This window comes from Salarias fasciatus, chromosome 2 (assembly GCF_902148845.1).
Source record: "Salarias fasciatus chromosome 2, fSalaFa1.1, whole genome shotgun sequence".
Lineage (NCBI taxonomy): Eukaryota > Metazoa > Chordata > Actinopteri > Blenniiformes > Blenniidae > Salarias > Salarias fasciatus.
Genome location: NC_043746.1, coordinates 28,790,320 through 28,812,611, shown reverse-complemented (window position 1 = coordinate 28,812,611; position 22,292 = coordinate 28,790,320). Strand labels below are relative to the sequence as shown.

The following is a 22,292-nucleotide window of genomic DNA, read 5'->3' as shown; positions in this document are numbered from 1 at the left end:
GGAGGAGGAGGAGGAGGAGGAGGCTGCGTTATTCCACCGGGGCGGCCGTGGACACGGCCGTCTACACACACATGAAATAATAAAGAGAAAACGACGGCGAGCAAGGATCAAACTCACCGCAGATGTTCCCACCCATTTTGATATAAACATAGCCTTGGTTCCCCCATGTTGTTCCCCAGGAGTTCTGCACTATCCAGTAGGGTATATTCCCTGAGACACACAACACGCATTCCAGGACTGAATTATTTACAGGGTGAAGGACCTCCACTGATACCGTGTGTGTGTTCTCTGCAGCCACTTTAGATCCTTACATAATCATACTCATATTCTTGTGTAACACCCACACACACACACACACACACACACACACACACACACACACACACACACACACACACACAGAAAGCAAATATGTGTGGAATAATTCATATGCAGAAGTACAAAATACCGATATCAGCAAAAACAAACTGCGGCAAAAGTTGATCTCTCATTCAGAAAACCAAGCTGCAGCTCGACCTGAAATCCTCCCTGTTCTTCAATCTCGTTGTTTTTATTGGTTTGAAACTGGGACACCGACACTCATGAAGCAACTCTCTAAACAAACAGTCATGGAAGATGCATCAATATTTGCTGATCATCCCAGATACGCTGGTCATCATTTATAGAGAGGACAAACTGGCATGAGGTGAAAATGCTACGATGCAAAAAAAAAAAATCACCCAAATCAAGAAAAGTGTTCTGATTTTAATCCCACATTTTCTTAACACAAAAGAAACATACTGCCGGAGGGATGACTGCTAAATGAGGCACACTCGTACATTATTTACAAAAATTACAAGTTGGTATTCAGAGGAAACTTCTCAAGCTTCCTCGCGAATGAGAAAGGAGGGGATTTAGGATGGAACAGACACAGTCCAGGGCGGCACGCTGCTCTGGGACTGAAGCCGATTCGCCAGGTGAAACTCGGCAGCTATGCGTTTCTTTCCGATTGCGATCCCTGCTTTCCTGCACGTACCTGTGGTGTCGTATCCGACGACCAGCACGGCGTGGTTGGAGTAGTGGCTGGAGCAGTGGTGCTGGATGATCCCGCCCAGGTAGTCCTGCCAGCTGACGGCGTCCACGACGGCGACCAGGGGGCCGCGCTGCAGCAGCTCAGCCATCATGGCCTCCTCCTGACCGCTGGCGGAAGATAAACACCGTTCACATCATGTGAAAGAATAACAAACAACATCAAGTCCAAACGTTTCCCCTCGATATATTTAAATTTATAAAAATGTCAGGAACCAGCCTCTCAATACTCGCTGTTTGTGCTTTATTAGAACCAACGACTCAACATGGTGATTTTCTTCTGTGGTTAAAATCTGCAGAAAACTAAAATCCTCTCTCAGGCTAAAACCAGAAAAAGGCAGTCGGGTTTGTGCAGCGTGCATGTTTCTACCTCCAGAGCTGCCGGTCTGCTGCTCTGAGCATCACAGTGAGACCTGCGGTAAATAAAGCAGAACCAGCAGCTGCACCGACTCCAATGTCAGCCTCCCTCTGTAAGGTCGTCCTGCGGCCTGCTCTGGATCTCTGCTGGGCCCATTGTTTGACCCTTGGAGCCATTTCAAAATGTTTTCCACTGTTTTCTCTCCGCTTGCATCGATCGGTTCATTTTATTCTCACATCTTCCTGTAAGCACATCGGTTTCTGCTCCGTTTATTTATTTATTTATTTTTAAGAACGGCGTCGTTGGGTTCTGTTTTTTTCTGCAGTCTCGCACAGAGGACGTCCCCTGCGGGAGACGCCACGTCCCCTCCGCCGCCGCCTCTTGTCCTTCCGCCAGCTGATTCCAGTTAGGGGAATCTGTGACGCCGTCCGCCGCCAGGCTCGCCGCATATGGTCCAGCGAGCCTACGACCGCGCCAAATCTATATTGAATAAAGCCATCTGGCTCGCCATTCGCAGCGAGGTGCTGCCTTCCCCATCTCAGGCCTGATGATGATGTATTTGTTTAGCGATGCAGCGGCGCAGATCAGCTTTGAGCAGGACGTTAGGACCTCGCCGTGACCCGTCCGTCTCCACACGGCGGAAACATCCAGTGCCAGCAGCTTGATGTACTCGCTGACCCGGCGCCGCGACCTTTCGGCAGACAGGGTCAGGTCACAGAACTAAGTTTTTAAACTGGATGAGTGCTTTGTGGAAGGGAGCAGAATGGAAATATGAGTACGAGCATGACATTGACATTTACTAAATACTAAAATCTTTGAAAATCCTTCGCTTTTTAGTCACGTTTGATAAGACAAGGCAGGTGTTTGTTGTTGTTTTTTTTTTTTTTAAGGAAGGCAAACTAATCGCAATGCAAAGGATTTCGAGGAAGCTGTGACGATGTCTGTTTCCACGGAAACGGCAGAAATACAGAAAATGTTGGATATGAGTCGATTGTTTCTGTAATGAATGGCAATACATGGAGAATCGTACAGACAGACAGGCCGCCCTGGGTGACCGTCAACTCAAACACTACCAGCCACATTCACCCTCTCACACACACTCATACAAATGCAATGCATTTCCAGTAATTCGGGGTTCAGTGTCTCGCTCATGGACTTCTCAACATTCGGACAGATAGAGAATCAAACCTGGAACCTTCCGACTGAGAGACAGAGATGTAGCTACAAGAACTAAAGGAGACATGACATTTACTGAAATATAACTTCATGTATCGAAGTACAAAAACTCCATGAAGGTCTCCGATTCCCCTTTGAGCCGCAACAACCTGCTACTGTTCAATTTGGTGACTTTTCCAAGGTTGACCCAAACATTGCAAAACACGCAAATTGTTCAACTTTCCACACACTGATCTTTCCAGAAGCAGGAACCATTTTCTTCAAGTCAAAATCAATCAGCAGTGAAAAGCAGGAGAATGTGGGAATGCTTCAGTCTCTTCTAGGGTCGATCACTAGCATAGAAAAACACAAAAAGTGTCCGTTGCCTTTGAACAGGCTCTGAAACAGAGAACTGTGATTCATTTGGTGTGTTAACGTGCAGTTCAGTGTATGTTTACACACTGAAATGTACCGTACATGCAGATGAAAGGTGTGGAAATGGATGCAGAATGTGGGTCTGGATCAACCTCACGGATCCAACTACTGTTTTAATTGGAGTCACTTCAGACATTAAGTTAGTTTTTCTGCAGCAGTGAATGAGGAGGTGAACTGGTCTTTGTCCCGGTTTACAAGCGAAATCGATTCATTGTTGGGATCAAGACGTGAGCGAGCAAGTTGGCGGACCTGATGGCGATTCTCCAGGTTGGCGAGCACAGCGTTCGTTCTGTCCGCTCTACTTCCTGCACCCACCGTTCAGCTCATCACGGCCGTCAGGACTTCTTGTGCAGAGTTTGGAGATTCTCTCTGAGCATCATGTGCTTTTTTTTTCCCTCCCACATACCAAAAACATGAGATGGAGGTTAATTGATGACTCTCGTCATGATATGAATATGTGCGTACTCCATCACCCTGAAGAAGACTCCAGTTAACTACAAATGTAGTCAAAACTACTTTTTGCACATTTCTGCTATTTTCCTGAACTCTAAGACATAACACAGAGACAGTTTGGTGGATAGAAGCAGAGTCTCCTGAACAAAAGCAGGGTGAGGAGGGAGAACTCTGTTACTGGCACAAGCTGGCGTTGGAAGCGAGATCATGCTGCTTTGTTTAGCCGGTCGAGGGAAGGTGAATCATTCTGACCCGGAGGTCACAGAGTCTGAGGACACGAAGAGGGTTAACGTGGTTACGCACTCTCCTCCATTTCTTTCTCTATAGGGGGAGCAGAACCACCCGACGTTCTTCGGCTCTCCATCGAGTGCCCGTTTCTGAAGGCCAGCTCAGATCAGAGCGGTATTTAGGTCTTAAATTACTGAGCGGTCTGAAAAACAAGCAGCAGAACTTTCAAATGGAACAGAAGGTCAATATAAAGATTTGAAACATTGTGGTGTGAGTGGTAAAACTGCAGCAGCATTCAGAATCACATCAAGCTGCTCGATACCGTCGACGCCGCACGGAACTTCAACAACAGTCCGACCACTTGTTAACGGAACATCGGCGACTTCTGTCTGGATGTGATTCAGCTGAAATAAAGACGAAACTAATTCCTCATATAGTTTCTATAGAATCAGAGGTTTTTCTTTAGATAACCACTCTATTCCTCTGATTGAAGGTTTCTCATGTGATTTCTTATTGATGCTTTTCATTCCTCCTGCTAAAATCTGCAAATGAGGGACGTAAAGGAGCCAATATTACTTCATTATCTACTGAATCTCATCTCTGCTTGTGTTAGAAGACGGTTTTAAAGAAGTGTAATATATAAAGTAGATCGATAAAGCTTCACTGAGCTCAACCCAAACACACCGTCTCACACTGAGGGTTGTTCACCTCAAACGCAACAGAGAACCCACGTGCACGCACCGGCAGAAAATGCAAGCCGTGCACGGAGCGGCCCTCAAACGTGGACTCAAGCTGGGAATATCCTGGCTGTGAGGTAAGAGTGCAAACCGCTGCCGCACTGCAAACACAACGCAACAAATTGCATCAGAACGTGTGGAGGAACGGGACACCGGATCGATGAGAGAGGCCCCGGTTCCCCCGGAAATGAGCAGAACGCTGGAGAGCTCCGCGGCGGCTCCCGGCAGATTCCTTCCACACACAGCTTGATGAGGCCGGTTGCTGAGATGCTGGCTGGAGCCTGTTTGTTGGATCACAAACCTCCAGACGCCGCGCTGCAGCTCATCCTGCTATTCCTCTGACAACCGATCCGTTTCTCTGCTCCGCAAAAAAGCAGGAGTCCCACAACGACACGCAGACACCTCGGCTGCTGTTCGGCCTGCTTCTTAGTGTTGATTTGCACCTTTTGCAGCTTAAGGAGTGCTGTGTTTTTTTTTGGGCAGTTTGAGGTAAAGGTTTTAAGTAAATATGGATAGAGACTCCTTTCGCGAATGAAAGCTGCAGTGACTGATAAGCATCATGGAAATGGTTCACAGAAAAAAGGGATCACAGTGAAATTATGTAAGCAAGTCGCAAAGTCCACCGAAGGCCGCTGAAAACCAAAATTTTAAAATAAAATCACTTCTTGTCACAAATGAACAATATTTTCCATATAAACCCATATTAATTACAGCTGCTTAAGGTTGCATTTAAAGGAAATATGGTAAAAAATTAATGAAACCGAGATTTAATATGAATATTTCACAAATGTGTGAGTTGAGAACATCCGTCGCAGTATGGAAAAACACAATAAAAGTAATAAAAAAGTGACGGTTCAAGGCCATACTAATGAAATACCTTTAACAGAAGACGACCTCTGACTCTGCTCATCTGTCCTATCTACAGCTCTGTTGACACACTGAGGCCCGACGCCGAGCGCGGCCCCTCGCCGCCGCCCTTCAGCAGGACCACATTAAAATCCCACATTAATTTTTATCTTTTTACTGCTGGGGGAGCAAATCCTGAAACGTACCTGAAATCATGAGCTGTGAAGTTCCTCACTGCGACCACGCCATGTGACGGGGAGAAGAAGCGGCAGATTCCCGTGGCCGCCTGGTACGGGTATTCCGACTGCGTCGCCAACTTCAGCCTGGTCTGGAGAGAAAACGCCGATTCCTCGTTTACACGCCAGAGTTTCAGGAGAAAACGCATCTTTTATGGGTTTTAAAAAATGATGTCTGTTTCCACGGGAACGGCAGAAAACGCTGAAAACAATGCAGTGTTCATGCTGGGCCACCAGTTGGCGCTGTTGGCTGTTTTTATAATGAGCGCACACACACACACACACACACACACACATGCTGCAGAGAACAACACACTCTAAACATTAACAACGGGTTAGATGACCAAGTTGGACTTTTATAATTAACATAACGTTATAAAACTGGTCAGATATTAACAGCTGATATTTATTCCCGTCCAGCTGCAGTCATGCATGTGTGTTAGGGGGGCTTCAAGTTGATAAATGTGCAACAATACATCATAGTTGAGTCATGGTTCTGATATTTTTGCTTGAGTAATTCCACGGATGTGAGTTGACGTGACGAGTAATGATTTGAACTTTCCCCCCAAAAAACTATTAGCTATAGGAGTGTTTTTCCTGATAATATTTTTGATATTTCTAATTTAACCTATTTCACAGATTATAAAACCTTATCGAGGTATTTTCATTTGTGGTTTACGATTAAAAACTTTGCAAGTTAAACTGTACTTTCATGTAGGTACTTGTTACAGTTTTAAAAATAACCTAAGACTAACGTTATTTCACTGCATTTGTTTGGTTTTGAAGGTTCGAGAAATAAAGACTTTTTTTTTTTTTCATATTTAGTGTTTATATGGGTTTCAGTATTCTACATCAACATAGAAACTTGTTTGTGTACCACATAAATACCAGCTATAACCGAAATATTAATGTAAGTGCTATAAGGGAGACTGTCAGCTCTAAAACCATCAAGTCCAGGAGAGACTGGGCGTCATGGTGTTAAATGTTGTTCTTAATGTCCGTCCACTGCACATGTGCAGAACAACTATTTACTGTGACCAGAAGCAGCGCTTCCACGCAGTGTGTGGTTTTGGCCGGTTTCCATGGAGACGGTGTAAACGGACCCCAACACGTTTTGAGTTTTCACCTGAAGCTGTCGCCGTCTGAACGGATCATTAAAACACTCCATATTGATGAGAATCTCTCCACAGTGTAACAGAATGTTTGCTGCTTTTTCTAAAACAGAAAACACTGGCAGTGTGGTTTGTGCATATCGTGTATTCCCACTTAGGATTTATTCTATTTTTAAACTCTCTGTGAGCCGTTCAGGAGGCACCTGTGAGCAGGGGGATGGCGGCGTACCTGCTCTAACCACCGAAGAGCCGAGGACGGGGAGCCGCCGCTGCAGCCGGCGTTCTGGAAGGAGCAGTCGATGAGCTGCTGCACGCTGAGCTGCACCAGCTGTGAGCCTCCGATGGCGCGAACAGACTGGATGGCGCCGACCACGCTGAACGCCCAGCAGCTTCCACACTGCCGAGGGAGAGGAACCAAAGCAGGAAAAACAAAATAAAAAATAAAATCCGGTAAATTATATTCTGCTCCTCCGCATCTACAGGGAATTTCATGTTTTGCTCAAGGACACTTCTGCAGGGCACATAATCATTTTCCACTGAGTTATGGAAATGAACTGTCCTGGTGCGACCTTGTTACATGAATCAGTGCTGCCAATTACCTTTAAACATCACGAGCAGGGATATTTGAGCAGCACGAAATGTAGATACAAGCTAGATGTAATTTGTGTGACTGGATTTCAGAAGCCAGTGTTCGATATCTGAAGGCGTTCTGATGAAGCGTCTCCAGTCAGGTGCAGGATCCGCCGGCCTGAGTCCACTGTGACTAATTGCTTTCTGCTGCCATCTACTGACAGAGGAACCCTTCAGTTTCTGCTATTGAGGAAACGTTTCCTTTAGAAGTTCTGAGCTAAAGAAATCTGAAGGCTGTTCATAAGGAAGAAATTATCGCTCGTATATAAGAATCTAATCCAGCCCGGTTAGGCTGTGTTGATGATCTTACATGGATTACACTGCCTTTCTGCATATACGCATTTCTTCTTAAGGTCATATTTTGCTCCATTAAAGCTTTTTTTTTCTCTTTAGAACTGACAAGCCCTATTTTTCAAAACAGCACGGGACTACGGTTCACCTATTCAGCATAAATTCCCATAAATGTAATGAAAAACTTAAAAAAAAAGGAAAATAAGATCCAATATGTTGTTGTTCAATCTGGCTTAAAATCAATACTGAAACCAAAATCAAGCATTATTGCTTGGACTGGAGATGAGCCGAATGTACAAAATATTGTGGCCATCTGATCTGAAGTGATGAAATACACTGGAGTCAGACGAGGAATCAAGCAGTGCATCGAGGGGAATTCACGTAATGTGACAAGCTTGAAGGTTTGCGCATGAAACCGCATTTCATCCTCGATGCGTCTGTCTTTGATGGAAACTCTGCAGAGAACTTGCAGGTCGGTGAAAGCGGTCATTTAAAGGCTACCCTCCAGCGCTTCAGCCTCCGCCTCAATTCAAGAGGCTAAAATAGATGTTATGGCGCCGGCGGTTTCTCGTATAGGTTCTGTGTTTCCCCCAGGACAGCAGCTTCACAGTGACAACAAGATCCCTCGCAGCAAATCGACTGAACGACGAAGGAGAAAACCAGAGGAAACTCAGCTCGCTGATCCTCCTCAGTCTGGATCTGCTCTCCCTTCCAGGAGGAGAAGCTTCCATCAAGCTCTTTCACTCAATTTGTGAATCTTTGCCCAAAATCTTTCACAGATTCTTCATTTTTTTTTCCCTCATCCAAAGGTAAATAAATATGTTGTCTGATCATTAACTGGGATCTTGTCGCTCTGGTTTAAAACACCCTAAATGAATGAAAACAAAATATTGTTAATCTTCCAAACGAGGCAAAGCAGAAACTGAGGGGAGAAAACACAATAACCCCATTATGGTGATCAGTTATGAACTTATGAACGAGAACACAGAGGAATAGGTACATTTAGTTCAAACTGCAAAGTATATTGTATTTGTAACAAATTGACTTTCTCTGCTTTAGTTTTAACTTCATGAAAATGTTAAACAATTCATTTTTCGTCACCATAAATTTCAAAAAAATGAAGGGAAAAAAATCCAGTTTAATTGATTTAAGTGGAGATTCGTGTCTCTTTTCTGATTTTCCTGGTGTAAAAATCTATATCTCAAAAAAGATGTGTGTTTTTAAAGGCAGCAAGTTTTTGTTGTGTTTCTAAACCTACAGAGTGGATCTGGTGCCTGTGTGAAGCTTACAGCTCCTTGGTCCTGGACCGGCGCCACCACCGCCTTGTCCCTCCAGTCCAGTTTGGCGGGCAGCTTCGGCGCCGTCAGCCCAGAGAAAGGAGGCGCTCGGTGGAAGACGGCCCGCAGGTACACATCTGAGGACGACCGACGCATTTTAATGACTGCGACCGTGTGAGTTTCACAGGAACAGGAGTGAGCGATGCTTTACCTGAGAGACCGAAGCCTCTTCGGCTGCTCGTTTAAATCACCGGCAGAAACAAAAACACGGTCCAGAACATCACAATTCATGACAAGATTACAGCTTACCTCTGAATTCCTCCTGTGAGAGGTCAGAAAACTGATTGATCCCGTATTGAGCTGACTGCAGCTCTGAGGAAAACGAGTTCAGGGAGACGTGCCGCTTAGTAGCATTCTGCAAAAACACAAAATAACAAGTCAGAGGTGGGGAAGTTTCCTCAAAGACAAAGAACAAGCCAGGAATTATTCATACATTAGATCTAGGACCAGCGACTGAGAGGAAGTGAAATGCACAATACATCACACAGTTATCACAATATCAATATTTGCAAAATACATATCATAAAAAAACTCATTAACTGACTTGACTTTAACATTATTGAAGACTTAAGATATGAGCCGGAGGGCTGATTTCAGCGCCATCGCAGCACAGAGAGTCCCACACATTTCAAGAAAGCACGACTCTGAATTATCAGAGATCGGACTGTGATAAATCAGAGAGTGTTTATAGCGAGCTGCTCCCAGTGGAAATGAAACATTTCCATCTTCTGCTCCGAACAGATTGAGTACATCCTCAGATCCTAAACAAAAGAGGTCATACTGCTCTCTGTAACCATGACTTCTGTAGTCTCTTTTAACGGGCCATTCCACTAACTGTTATCTCTTATATTTGATTCTACCTTCAGTCATATCCTCGACCTTCACATTAAAGTGTCTTGTAAGTGCTTTTGATTACTAAATTTAAAGTACTTGGTGACTTTATCTGTGAAACACTGACACACTAAACTGCCTTTTCTTGAGCAAAACGGCTGTTTTCATGTCAAAGCTGAACTTCACATTGAAAAATGACAAAAACTTGGCCGGTGAACGGTGATGGAGGCGATCCCGGCGGTTTGCAGTGCAGCCAGATCATCAGAGAAAACACACAGACACAACCAAACATTTCCATATTCATGGACAACTTACATATAACTACATATATAACACATACGGCCAAAATTATGCTTAAACTCCTAAGAACCATCTCAATATTAAATAGAGCAAAAGCTTTTTCTGGATTATAAATCACTATACAGCTTTACTGTGCAGTGAAATTATCAAACATAAATTACTGTGTAGCCACAATTACAATGAGGACGGATCACACAAACATCTTATTTTTAAGGTGGAAAATAATGAAATTCATAGATGTGGAGTTAAATTATGGGGTACACAGAAAACAGGGTTGAAGCAATTCTCAAATAGAAAACTGTTTAAAAAGGTGTATTTTGCAATTTCTCAGATAAAACATGTGGTTCACAATACTTTGTGTTTGTAGGCATTAAAAAAAATATCCCACATTGAGGGCACATGTGGTTATATGTCATATTAAAACTTTGTAAAACATGGAAGGAATTAAATCATTTTTCACTAACTGATGGAGAGAGGAATCGGTTTAAAGAGTTTTTGTGTGTGTCAATTCATTTTCAGACATGTGAAATTAAATCTTAATTGTAAACATTAAAAAAATGTATTAATTCATTTATGATTTAAACCCCTTCAGGAGGGAAGAACACCAAGTACAGAAACCCACTCACAAAGTGAGAACATGCAAACTACACAGAGAAGAACCAGACAGTCAGGGGGTTTCTCACTATGAGATGACAGTAATTGTTGGTTATTCTGTGTTTTATCCTTGAAACTGTTACACCTATCAACGTTTTATATACATCATAACCTACTTTACACGTTTTATCATCAATTATGCAAGCGTTATAAATATTTTGTCACACATCTCAATATTTTAAATTATATAATTTGTGCTCGAAAAGCATCATTGTAGTGCTGATATTTTCAGATTTACCTGAATTTTAGTGATTTCAAAATTCCAAATTTCAATTCCAAATTTCAATATAAAAACATGCACTTGATTTAAAGTGTTGAGCTTTACGTGACCTGCGTAAGTGGGCGTCGCTTAATCTGACGTCCTCCACGTTTGTGACGTACAGACATGAAGATTTGAAGACTGCAAAGTGAGTGAAAATGAAGCATGTTTCGCCCCGGTGTTTCTCTGTATATCCGCCTTCCTGCTTCTTACCTGGAAGTAGAAATACCGACGTTCGAACTCCTCGCTGTCTTCATACTCGCGCTGAAACTTTCGAATGAACGCCCAGAAATCCACTTCTGAGCTGTTTAATTTACTCAAAGTGTCTCCGGAGCTCACATTAGGACCGCAGAGCAGAAAGGCGACTGAAAGCAATGCGAGTAAAGTAAGTTTAAACTCCTGACAGAGCTGCATTTCAGGTAAAATGAGAAGAGAAAGTATGAAACAGGAAATACGGAAGTTTGGATGCGCGCCAGAGTGACGTCACTGCGCATGCGTACTGATTAAGGGGCATTGTCAGAAACAGAAAGTAAACAAACCAAAGCATGCTGTCATTCAAAGAGATAACGTTACAGATGTGTCATTGGTTTGGTGTTGAAAATGAGTAATAGTGGAAATGATATTAAAATCTTCTTGAGCACAAATAGCTTCATTCTGCTGAAATTACACACATTTACAAGTGAAATTACATCGTATATCACCAGACATCTCATTCAAATTACCCGTAAAATTATATGTTCAAAGAAAAGCTCTCTGTCAATGAAGGGGGAAAAAAGCTACACTATGATAACTGTTTCGTAAAAATATAAGAATATTTCAGAGCTGTAGTTTCAGTGGAAATCTCTAAGGAGCACCTTCAAATATAACTGTGTGCAAATTTGTTTAATTGTGTGAAATAGATTTTTTTCCCACTATGAAAGCTGTTTTATATGAATCAATCATTCAGCCAATCAACCACTCAATGTTTTATTTCTAGTCATATTTCAACACATACAAAATACAAACACCAACACAAACTGCTCTCTTTATGCCTATCCTACCAATTCTATGAAATAACCTAGATTTTGTATAACCAATTTATTAACAATAATAACAACAGAAATTCAAGAACTCTGGCTATAAAATGTAGTAGCGTCATTTGAAGGTGATGTGAGTTGGTTTCAGGTTTGACTAAAATTGCATACTTACCCAAAAACTAATGTAGTTTAAACTACTGTAGTGTTTGAGTAAATGTTTCAAATTGCTATAATGTAAAGCAGGTGCTTGCTGTTGTGGTGGTGGTAGTGGTGGTATTTAACATGTTTTTCTTGTCATTATTCTTGATTTATCTACAGAGAAATGCTAACATTTTTATGAACACATGTTCATATTTTCAATCTTTACCTAGACTCAGTCACCGTCATGTGGTTACACTGGCTACAAGTTGTGATTCTTTAATTATTCAGAGCTGTAATCCTATGCAGATAAGCCTATATATCACATTGGCTAGTGAGACAGGCATGCCAGCTTGAAGTGTGTGTGACTTGTGACCACCCACACACAGGGTACAATAACATTGCAGTAGTTGCTCTGGAGCACAGTAGCAGCTGCAGAGCATTTTTTCCAGCCCGTACTTTGTCAGGAGCGGCCGACCCGTCCGTCCCGTCCTCGCTCTGGGAGGAGAAGTCAGCGACTCCGCTGCTTTTTGTAGTGGCATCTGATCCTGCCTTCAACCAGAACCTAAGCTCCTGTGGAACGTGCCAGAGGAAATGTCAGACCCAACAGAGGAACTCACCAACAGACCCTTCGCAGTCCAGTTGTCCAATGTTTACCTCAGCATCTTGGCACTGTTCTGCTTCAAGCTCTTCGTTAAGATTTCTCTCAACTTACTCACATACTTCTACATAGTCCGTGGGAATCGTAAAGAGGCCGCCCGCATTTCAGCAGAGTTCTACGATTATGGTCGACAGCACAGTGAGTACTCTGAGGAGTGGGGACTTTTTTAAAGGTTATTTTCCAGCGAGATTATTGCTGGATGTGATCTGAAATGCCGTTTCGACTGACGACCCATGGAGTCAGGTACAGTGGAGAATGTAGCCACAGTGTGACACATGCTTAACCTCGCCTATGCAAAGGTCAGAGGTGACACCTTCACCTTTGAGGGTCCATTGAGGCTCCACACACTGGCACTAACACTCTCTGTGTTTACACATCAGATACACACACTGGATTGTTAATTCAGGGAGCATAACAGCCACTCGTTGTGTTCACAGGAGTCCGTACTGTAGATATGAATGATAGCCCACTTTTCTTTCATTAGCGTAATAGCTGCTTATAAATCCTGAACTGTACATTCAATATTAAACGAAGACAGCGTTGGCCCAGCAGCTCTTTTTTCTCTAATGTATTAATAGAACACAGTCATGATATCCCCCTCCTGCCTCCTGCCTCCCCCACCCTCGTCCTGCCCTACTTTCCATTCCCAGCTATGCAGCGCACCCTTCCACAGTCAGACGGCAAGCAAAACAACACTCCACATTCTCAGGGACTTCGAAGGCTCATTCTGGGGGAAGAGAGAGGGAGAGAGAGAGAGAGAGAGAGAGAGACACGACGACAACATAATCTGTAGCTATCATTCAGAGGGATGTTTAATTTAAAGTGTTCCCACTCCGTGGAATACTAATGAGCTGAGCTCAGGGTATTAGTCACGGTCCTGTAGATATGCTTTTCCTTGTTCTAAGGAATCTGTTTGATGTCTCTAGCTGCGTCTTTATGTCTGTATTTCAAATTAATGTCAGTCAGGGGAGGTACGGCTGCATGACAAAACAGCATTAAAAAAAACAACCTGGGGTCGATGATTATCTGTCATTTCTGATAAGAATGAATGAAGAGGATAATGATGATGAGAACGTGTGGAATGCGTCAGCTGTTATTTTGGACATCGACTCAGGTGTGCTTAAAAAGATTTCTTATTTTTACATGCATTTGTCACGTGAGCGGAGTGTTGATGATGTAGCACCAGGGATTTTCAAGCTCTGTTAGTCACATAACTACAAGCTGCTCTGTGCATTAACTCGGCGGAGATGTAGGGTGAAACGTGACCTGAGAGGCTAAAACAACAATACTAATACGCTTATTAAGAGGAATTAAAGTGCAGGAGTTGCTTTGTGTTGCTGTAATAGATACATGAGGAGCGCCGTATCATATTCCTGCATGGTGTCTGACAACATATGGTTAGTAAAATCACTGCCTGACATAAAACTACAATTGCTTCCTCTGCTCCATAAAGCTTAACTGTTATCTTTTATCATCCTCTGTTTAAGACAAACATTTCACAACCTGCAAGCTTCTAAGTAAAATGCAAAGCCGCATGTAAAGTAAGACCTAATCGTAGGCATCTACAGTGTGTTCCAGCGCCTCTCTGTCACTTTTATGAGCGTTATTGGAATATTTGTGTGCGTAATGTACTCCAGGTGTTCACGGAGCGTGGAGCGCAGCGTCAGGTAAACAATGACAAATGTGAGCATCAGTAAAAGCCCTGAATTCTTATTCCTGCCGCAGCGTCCTGGGCGGACCGCTCACCCCTGCACGACGCCGCCGGCCAGGGCCGCCTCCTCGCTCTGAGGACCCTCATTTTACAGGTGAGGAGAGCACGACGTTTCCCCACCTCATCTGCACACACACACACACACACACACACACACACACACACACACACACACACACACACACACACACACACACACACACACATACACACACTCCTGGAGCCAAATCAGCTCCGGCGCCGTCACATCTGGTTCAGCGTCTTTGTCAGATACTGAGGAAGAGGAGCAGGAAGCATCTGATTTATTCAATTTCTCAATTATTACCACCTGTGGGGGTCAGGATAACACTTCAGCGATCACAATGAGGCCTGCTATAGATTGATATACGCCTATTAACAGTAAATCCACAGCAGATTAATAATATATGTGGCGTTCTGTGTTGCATCTCCTTTGTTGGAGGTGTTTGGCGGCTCCTTGGCCGTTACTGGCCGCTTCCACTGCCTCTGATGCAACTGTTCCACAACATTAAATACTGTGAGGGAATAATTTGTTATGTTGACAGGAGGGCTGGGCAAATGGGAAAATGTATTAACACAATGTGATTTATTGATGCTCGACACAGTCAGGATACTTACATTTCAGATTTATAGTTGGTGTAATAGGTTCTCACTTTTCCGAGATAGATGAATGATCAATGTTTCAGGCGCAGACGAGAAAACGTCCCCCGTGTGCCTACATGCTGATTGCTTGCTAAATATGTATATATATTATTTAGGGGACAGATTTGTGTGTTTTCTGTTCGCTACCCAACAATTTGTGCCCACTTCAGTGATTGTAAGTGAAATGTCAGCAACATAAAATGTGAATACTTGGCAGTTAAACGCTGCACAGAATCGCATGACGATGTGAAACTTGATCGTTTTGTCGATTTGTGATCAGATTCATGCTTTGGGATTTGTTCTTATTAAAAAAAAAAAAAAACTGTTATTTTTCTCTTGCCTTTAATCTACACCAGCTGTGACTGGGACTTTTGTTCTCACACACTTTGTGACCTTATTTGGCCTCATCTGTCTTCAGGCCAGTCAGGGTCCACAGGATTGTCCAAACGAATGCGCAGTGATGGAATCATCTTTCAGTGCGGCGCTGGCACATTATGCACATTTTGGTATAGCAACAATAAATGTGTGCGTCACACATGCATCACACAGGAAGGTGTGTGTCTGTCCTGTGATGGACTGCTTACGGAGGTTAATACGTTTCCATGCAGTGCCAGATAATAACCAGCCGTGTGAAATGAAAGCCCTGCTTCATCGAAACACTTAAACATGACAGGAGTCGAACGCCGGCAGACGGACCTGCTGTCATCAACAGAAAGAAACATTTCAGTTTCCTGTCTGCTGCGGACCCCAGAAACTGTTGTATTATTGTTTCCTTTGACGTGATAATCTGTTATCGACGTCCTTGTCTTTTTAGCGTGAGACACTTAAGTTCCAATCTCCTCTTGAGGCTTCAGTATCAGAGAAAATACGCCATTTAGGAAACAAAGCACACTTTAGCTCAGACGAGCTATTGGAAATGCTCTGGCGTTACAAGTCTTCACCCTGTGACTTGTCAGCTTTGCATCAGGCTCAGAATGGACCCGGACAGTCATTAGCAGGGTGATTTCTGTTGGTTGTTGGAATAAGACTTTCAGCGTACGTACATTCCAACCACAGAGAGAGAGAGAGAGATGGGTCTTCTTTTCCAGAGATAAGCCTGGTTAATGTTCTTGCAGTTCCTGGTGTTCACCAACAGAGGTTGACAAAGGTCACAGATGGCCTGATGCTCCCTGGAAGGTCTGGACTCAGGAAACGTCTGCGTCTTTTTGAACCTGTTTCCAGGGCCACAATGTGAACGTTCTGACCATCGACCACGTGACGCCCCTTCACGAGGCCTGCCTCGGCGACCACGTGGCCTGTGCCAGGGCTCTCATTGACGCTGGAGCGAATGTAAGTCACCGAGGTGGAATGTGATTCCCCTGGTTTGTTAAAATGTGGGGTGACAAATGGGAAAAGTGTTGCTGTTAATCTGCAGCCACTGCGGAGCCATTAAGACGCCGTTCCCCTCCGACCGGCGCCTCGGGCTGTTGCTATTAGTCAACCTGCATGGTTAAACAAGACCTAAAAATAACAATAAAAAAGGAAATGTGTTCACAGGTCAACGCGTCGACGATTGATGGAGTCACCCCTCTGTTCAACGCGTGCGCGGTGGGCAGCGTGGCGTGCACGGAGATTCTGCTGGAAAATGGAGCAAAGCCCCAGAGCCTGGTGTATCACCCCTCACCCATTCATGAAGCCACCAGCAAAGGTAACCTGCCGGAAAACACTCTGCATGATGCATCAAGAAGAAACATTTTATTATTATTTTTACATTTTTTTCCACCATTGGTAATAAAGCTCTAAAATATTTTCCCTCATTACCCAGAGGATGATGCTAGATAACCTCTCAACTCCCTGTTTTTCTTGTTGTGTTTTGTTTAGGTGTGTTGAAGACGGTTTCAGGATACACGCACAAGTTTTGCTTAAACATTAGGAAAGATCACGCTTTTGTAGAGGCTTCAGACTTAATGAACATGATAATATTTCTGATTTACACTTCTAATTATAACAAGCTGTCATTTTAATTAGCTGAGTGAATTGAGGATATAATTCTATTTCTCTTAACTTATATTCTTGTTTTTTAAAACTCTGACAGACTTTCAGGAAAGGATGTCTCATTTAGAGGTTATTTTATGTTACATTCTCTCTGATTTCAATCAGTTTATTTGTTTAGTTGATATGAACCGCATATCATGATGTGATCAGGATATAAATAATAATAAAAAAAAAACATCCTTTTCAGTTTGAAAGCAGTTTAACTGCCTCCTCATAAAGGATTAGAAACGGTCTTATAAAAGTTACAGATTGCATTTGCGATACATTAATTGATATAGAATTTAATTTGTGAGGTCAGGCTGATAAATGGCTCGAGTCCATTTTCATGGATGATATTAATATATTGGATTTACAGTCTTAACATTTAGTGTTTTATTGAGCCGTGATCAATATCGCTTTAACTCCTCTGGTTTTATGTCACACTTGACCTTGTCTCTGGACCTGTATTTGTGTCCTTTGCTGTGCTGCGAAACTGCGGCTAAATCCCCACGCGACAGCTTGGAGAATTATCAGGCGTTATCACTTACTGATTACTGTCTGCACGGCTCATTACTTCCAGGTCATTACGGTTGTGTGGAGGCTCTGGTGACCTGGGGGGCAGATGTGGACATGGACATCCCTCACCTGGGCACGGCGCTCTACACAGCCTGCGTCTGCCAAGAGCTGGAGTGTGCCAGAAAACTCCTGAGGGAAGGTCAGGATGCTCGCAGCATCGGCACAGGAAGCCTCTGGAACATGTTAAATCCATAGGGGAAGACGGGCCTGTAAAATAAGCCGCTTCTTAAAATGATAAAAAAGCGAATAGATTGCTCCTCTTGGAAGCGTGTGGCTGTCTGATAATGAGCAATCTGTCACACAGGAGACAGATGTTGGACCGTTTATTGGTTGTAAACCAGAAGTTTACTCAAGCAGAAAGCATGTTGCAATTAGAACATGAAGCAGGACCGCGGCGAGCCGGGAGCCGGCGGAGCCCGGGCTGCATGGGATCTTTATTTGAAGATATGAAGGCTGCGTTCATCCTCTCAAGGCTGACGGATGTCTTTTCTGAAGGCAGTTTTCACCAGAACTGGACAGCGAAACACACACACACACACACACACACACATTCACATGCAAACTGTACATATATACTGCCTATTGTTCTGACGTTAGGAGTGTGTGCTGAAATGAACCTCTGATCCTCACAGGAGCGAATGTGCAGAAAGGCAGGTCTCTGGACTCCCCGCTGCATGCGGCTGCGGAGAAAGACTGCACGGCCGTGGTGAAGCTGCTGCTGGACTTCGGCGCAGACATTAATGCCCGGAACACAGAGTTTCAGAGGCCGGTGGACGTGGCGCCGCCCAGCAGTCTGACAGAGGGCTTCCTACTACTCTATGAAGGTACAGTGACCTTTTCCCCAGAATGTCAACAGTAATTACGTCTCTTTCCAGCAGTAAGCCGGCGAAGTGATCCCGCAGTGTTTAATGCCGGGATTCTGTCTCGCTCGCAGCCACGCCGCGTCTGCTGAGCCAGTTGTGTCGTCAGTGCATCAGGAAGTGTGTCGGCCGTGACAGGCTGCACCTCCTCTCCCACCTCCCGCTGCCGAGCAGGATCAGGAGCTACCTGCAGTACCAGTGACAGGCGGAACCAGACCGCACAGACGCAAGCGACACGTCGGATCTGCACGCTCCACCTCACTCCAAACGCAGAGCAATTACTCGAACGCCGCACCTGACCACAACGCGCTGTGGATGGAGGTGATGCGAGATGCTGCTGGAACTCACAGTTCCCTGGATTCATTATAGGAAAAAATAAATACAAAATGTAAGTTTGTTCTCTGTTCTGCTGTGTTTAGGACGTCTCCCAATAGTTGTAATGTCTCCCAGAGAGTGATGCACTTTACAGAAAACCGGACATGCTTAAAAATGTCATATAACTGTGCACTACGTAGAAACAAGTTTTTGCATTTTGTACCAAATGCATTACTGCCAGATTATTAAAAAAAAAAACTGTGCTGAAGCCACACGTTTCAAGTATTTCTTATTTCCTTTGTAACACACACACACACACACACACACACACGGTTTCCCATTGTGGTTTGATGGACCTGAACAGATCTGAATAAGGTGAGGAGTTTAAGCTTGGATTACTGAGAACTGACAACTGTGGAGGCTAACGTTACTGGAAACTATGAGAGTGAAGGCGGGCTCCTCTCCACTGCTGAGATCATGATCGATTAAATAAACTATTGAATCATGCTCCCTCACAGCCTCACATGCTTCAGAATACAGTAACGGCAAGTTTTTATGTTTTTATTCAATTATTTATAAGTTTATCATATTGTGCATTTCATATCTTTATTAATTATCCTTGGCTTTGATTTTCAAACATTAACAAAGCTTTAGTCAAGTTTTTGGAATTCATGAAACTTAGAATATTACACAACACTTCAAAAAGTGGCTTTTAAAAGAATTTATCTCTGGAAATGATAAAGTATTTTCTATTTTATTTCTGAATTCTTTTCCTGTTTTATATTGTCATTTTTTCAGTCCAGAATTTCAGAAAATGATCTTCCTCATTTAGTGATTATTTTATGTTGTACATTTTTTTTTATCTATCTGAAAGGAATATCATACGATTATGTAATTAGGACTCTAAAAAGTAAATGACATGTTTCCATTATATTCTTGTGAAGCACTTTCCATTTTCATCACTAAGGGTGACAGTTAAACACATTTGAGTTCAGTGGCCACAAACAGTCTAATCTGATCTAAAGTGGGCGAGACCAGTAAAATTGTGCCATAACAACCTTTATTTTAAATTTTAAAGATTCTCGTCGATGCGTGCCACGTATTATACATGGTGGAAATGCTGATATTTTCACAGAACCAAACAATTACTACAGAAAATTACCACAACCTCAACATAAAGCTAATTTTAATGAAATCTGGCGTAAACTACAGAGAACTGTCGAGAACATTTCTCCTCTCGCTGTTGCATTCTGGGTGTTTTTACAAACTTACCCTGATGGCATGGAGCCTCTTCATGACCGGTTTTGGGCCTTATGCCTTATGCTTGACACCACTTTGTTAAAGGATAAAAAAAAAAATCATTCAGCATTAAGTATTTACAAACTGCATAGCTGCAATTTATTTGAAGTACTTGTTAATAAATATCAATTCATGATTCAAATGATGAAAACACATAAAACATAACGTATTTTTTCATTGTTACAAATTGTCATGTATTTATTTTTGACAAACGGGGTAATTTAATCAGTCGCTTTCAGTGCGCGCGTTCATCGATGCTGTCACGTGACCAGAACCCGGAAGTGGTGACGTTGTTATGGAGATGTAAACAATTCGTGACCTGGATGGCTGCGCCAATTTGGCACCATGTCTTGACTAAACATCAGTCTTGTGGAGATTTATTGCCGTTGAAAGCAACATGTTCAACTCTCAGCGTCCCGAAAGGAAAACTCTGCAGAGAGAAGTACTGAAGTGGCTGCAAACGCTCAACCTGTCATTTTATCCGAAAAATGTGCGCAGGTATTTAATTCTGTCTGTTTTTTAAAATAACCATTACACAAAGGAAAACACTTTTTTTAATGCTCGTGACTGATTTAGTATTCATTTGTTCTCTCTATTTTATTCTCTTACAGAATCCAATAATGCTCTGCCCACAAAACCTCACTGCTCAACAATACTGACTTTATTGTAATTACCAAGAGTTTTTAGGGAACTTTTGTCTCCACTCTTTGAAGTAGGCTCTATATCTCACTAATAATACAAGTTACACCATCTAATTTTCTGAAAAGAATTTAATAATCAAACTATTTAATCCGTTTTTTTGCAGCCAATAAAGAATGTATATTTTTAACACAGAACGTTTTTATTTGATTTGATTATAAAGGAAATTACCATTGTATAATATTTAATACTTTAATTTTGTCAAAGATGTGCTTTAAATATACTGTGTGTTTTACACAGTTAGAGGGGTTTATTGTGAAAATGATTTCATTAAAAAGTAACTCACTCGTTTTTAATAAGGGTTCTTTGTACTTGGACAACAGTGCATTGAATATTCTGTCACCAAATGTCTCAAATAAAATCACAATTTTTAACAAACTGGATCCGATTCAACAACTCATCCTGATGCAAGTCAGTTCAGACAAAAGATGTTTACAAGTAATTAAGATTAAATAAATTTGGAAACACTCCCAATCTGCCAAATGTTTGGATAAAAGCAGATCGAAATTGACCAGAAACATCACTTTAGGTCAATTTTAGATCACGTAATAACAATTTGCCCTGATAATTATCTTGATTTAGAAAGATTGTCATAATTAGTTCTGAAAGGGCCTCACTGAGAGATTCTAGTCGCCTACCTCTTAAAGTACAGCTCAGGCTTCACAACAAACTGAATAACCTCCAAATCACAATTAGGATCATTTAAAAGTAATGAAAACTCATGACAGCGATAAATGTGCTTTGACATGAAATTCAAAAGCCAGTGTTTTCCCAGTCGGTACCCTGATTCATCTAAATTCCGCTTTTAATGTCAGTTCACTCAGCTTTTTATCTCTGTTTTGATTTCCAGAGACTTTTCCAATGGTTACCTTGTGGCAGAGATATTTTCTCATTACTTCTCCGAGGAATTCTCGTTGCATTCGTACGACAAAGGCACGTCACTGTCTGTCAAGCAGAGGAACTGGAGCCAGATAGAGCGGGTGAGAGGGAGGAAAATATCCCAAAATATAATGAGTCACCGCTTTATTCGCTTCAGTTGGCATGTGATTATATTCTCCTCTTTCAGCCAGGAATTCAATTTTCCTACATAGACCCCTAAATTAGCATAACAGTAATTACTTCACATATAGAAGTCCAATCTAAAGGTGAGGATGTGGCTCGGCGCCGACAATCCACCAGGGAGCCAGAACACTGCAAAATCAAGTCCACTTAGACATAAAAGAGGCTGAATCCTGGCTCAGCACAGTCCCGCTGGGATGTTCTCACTACCTGCCCGTCCCTGTGGGATCTGCATTATTAAGTGGCTTCCTTCTTCATTGGAGTGTTTACCTAAAAGTGTTTACTGTTTCAGTCTTTGCAGAAGCAGAATGTGGTGTTGATGAAAGAGGCCGTTGATGGAACGATTCACTGTAAA

General features: G+C 42.7%; 2 protein-coding genes across 10 annotated transcripts in view; one reads left to right on the top strand and one right to left on the bottom strand.

Moving 5' to 3' along the window:
* Positions 1-11,402, bottom strand: part of ctso (cathepsin O) — an 81,617-nt gene extending 70,215 nt beyond the window's left edge. For all 9 annotated transcript variants that reach the window (XR_003932686.1, XR_003932685.1, XR_003932689.1 and 6 more), the window contains exons 1-7: positions 11,144-11,402; positions 9,136-9,241; positions 8,839-8,963; positions 6,858-7,025; positions 5,487-5,608; positions 1,016-1,179; positions 118-210 (exon numbers count right to left, since the gene is read on the bottom strand). Coding sequence is in view for 1 of the 9 variants with exons in the window: in XM_030107112.1 (XP_029962972.1) it covers positions 118-210; positions 1,016-1,179; positions 5,487-5,608; positions 6,858-7,025; positions 8,839-8,963; positions 9,136-9,241; positions 11,144-11,344 (979 nt within the window). In the remaining 8 variants the exon portion in view is untranslated. The remainder of the gene's footprint in view (positions 1-117; positions 211-1,015; positions 1,180-5,486; positions 5,609-6,857; positions 7,026-8,838; positions 8,964-9,135; positions 9,242-11,143) is intronic.
* On the top strand, positions 11,264-19,320 carry asb5a (ankyrin repeat and SOCS box containing 5a). The gene is made up of 7 exons (XM_030107127.1): positions 11,264-12,883; positions 14,471-14,550; positions 16,338-16,445; positions 16,653-16,803; positions 17,710-17,844; positions 18,338-18,529; positions 18,640-19,320. The coding sequence occupies exons 1-7, from the start codon at positions 12,679-12,681 to the stop codon at positions 18,765-18,767; spliced, it is 999 nt and encodes a 332-aa protein (XP_029962987.1). The 5' UTR covers positions 11,264-12,678; the 3' UTR covers positions 18,768-19,320.
* The last annotated feature ends 2,972 nt before the right edge of the window (positions 19,321-22,292 follow it).